Genomic DNA, 937 nt, shown 5'->3' on the forward strand with positions numbered 1-937 from the left:
ATGGCATCGGAGAGCTCAAGGTCGTCTCGGAGCAGGGGATCTGTGCAGAAGAGGGGGATTCTTTGTGGGCATGGAGAGAGACCAGTGTTGAGAGTTTTCGGAACCAAAGAAAACCCAGGTCGCCGATTCTGGGGCTGCGTCTACTATGAGGTGAGTTCATGAATAGTTATTCTCAGCTGATCCCAAAGTTTTATTTATGGGTACTGAGTATGGTGGGCTAATGTAGGTTAATGATGAATGTCAGTTTTTTCGTTGGGCAGATCGAGAAGTTGGAAGCGAAGATCCGCATGTTGCAAGGTTGAAGAGGAAAGTCATAGCCTTGAAGGCAGACGTGAAGGCATCTGAGTGGAAGTTGAAGGTTGCTTGGGTGTTCGGCATGGTTGGCTGGGTTGGTTGTGTATGTTGCTGGCTGCAAGTTTTGTCGAATCATAACCAGGGTTTACCATGTTTGGTGCCTCTGAAACTGGGTTGATGAAAGTTTGGTAGAAAATAGGGCAATTGTAGTTAGTTTGTACTTAGGCATTAGTGGACGAAATTGTGATCATCAACAATGGCTCCAAAGACTTGGTGCTCTCAAACCTAAATCACACTTTGTCACAACTCCGCACAACTAACCAGCAAGTGTACTGGGTCGTCCAAGAAATAAACCTTACGTGAGTAAGGGTCGATCTCACAGAGATTGTTGGTATGAAGCAAGCTATGGTCATCTTGTAAATCTCAGTCAGGCAGATTCAACTGTGTTAAGAAATTATAGTATATGCGAAGGAATAAAATAGGATAGAGATACTTATGTAAATTAATGGTGGGAATTTCAGACAAGCGCATGGAGCTGCTTGTGCCTTCTGAATCTCTGCTTTCCTACTGCTTTCCTTCAATCCTTCTTACTCCTTTCCATGGCAAGCTGTATGTAGGGCATCACCGTTGTCAATGGCTACAT

The 937-nt window shown here is 44.4% G+C and overlaps 1 protein-coding gene across 1 annotated transcript; it reads left to right on the plus strand.

The window, feature by feature from the left end:
• LOC130939681 (uncharacterized) lies at nt 1-472 on the plus strand. Its single transcript, XM_057867772.1, has 2 exons — nt 1-150; nt 227-472. Exons 1-2 carry the CDS (start codon nt 1-3, stop codon nt 470-472), a joined length of 396 nt encoding a protein of 131 aa, XP_057723755.1.
• The last annotated feature ends 465 nt before the right edge of the window (nt 473-937 follow it).

Source organism: Arachis stenosperma, chromosome 7 (genome assembly GCF_014773155.1).
Source record: "Arachis stenosperma cultivar V10309 chromosome 7, arast.V10309.gnm1.PFL2, whole genome shotgun sequence".
Lineage (NCBI taxonomy): Eukaryota > Viridiplantae > Streptophyta > Magnoliopsida > Fabales > Fabaceae > Arachis > Arachis stenosperma.

Coding starts and splice junctions, on each gene's coding strand:
- LOC130939681 (XM_057867772.1), top strand. CDS start 1: ATGGCATCGGAGAGCTCAAGGTCGTCTCGGAGCAGGGGATCTGTGCAG. Junction 151..226: donor GGGGCTGCGTCTACTATGAG/GTGAGTTCATGA, acceptor GGGCTAATGTAG/GTTAATGATGAATGTCAGTT.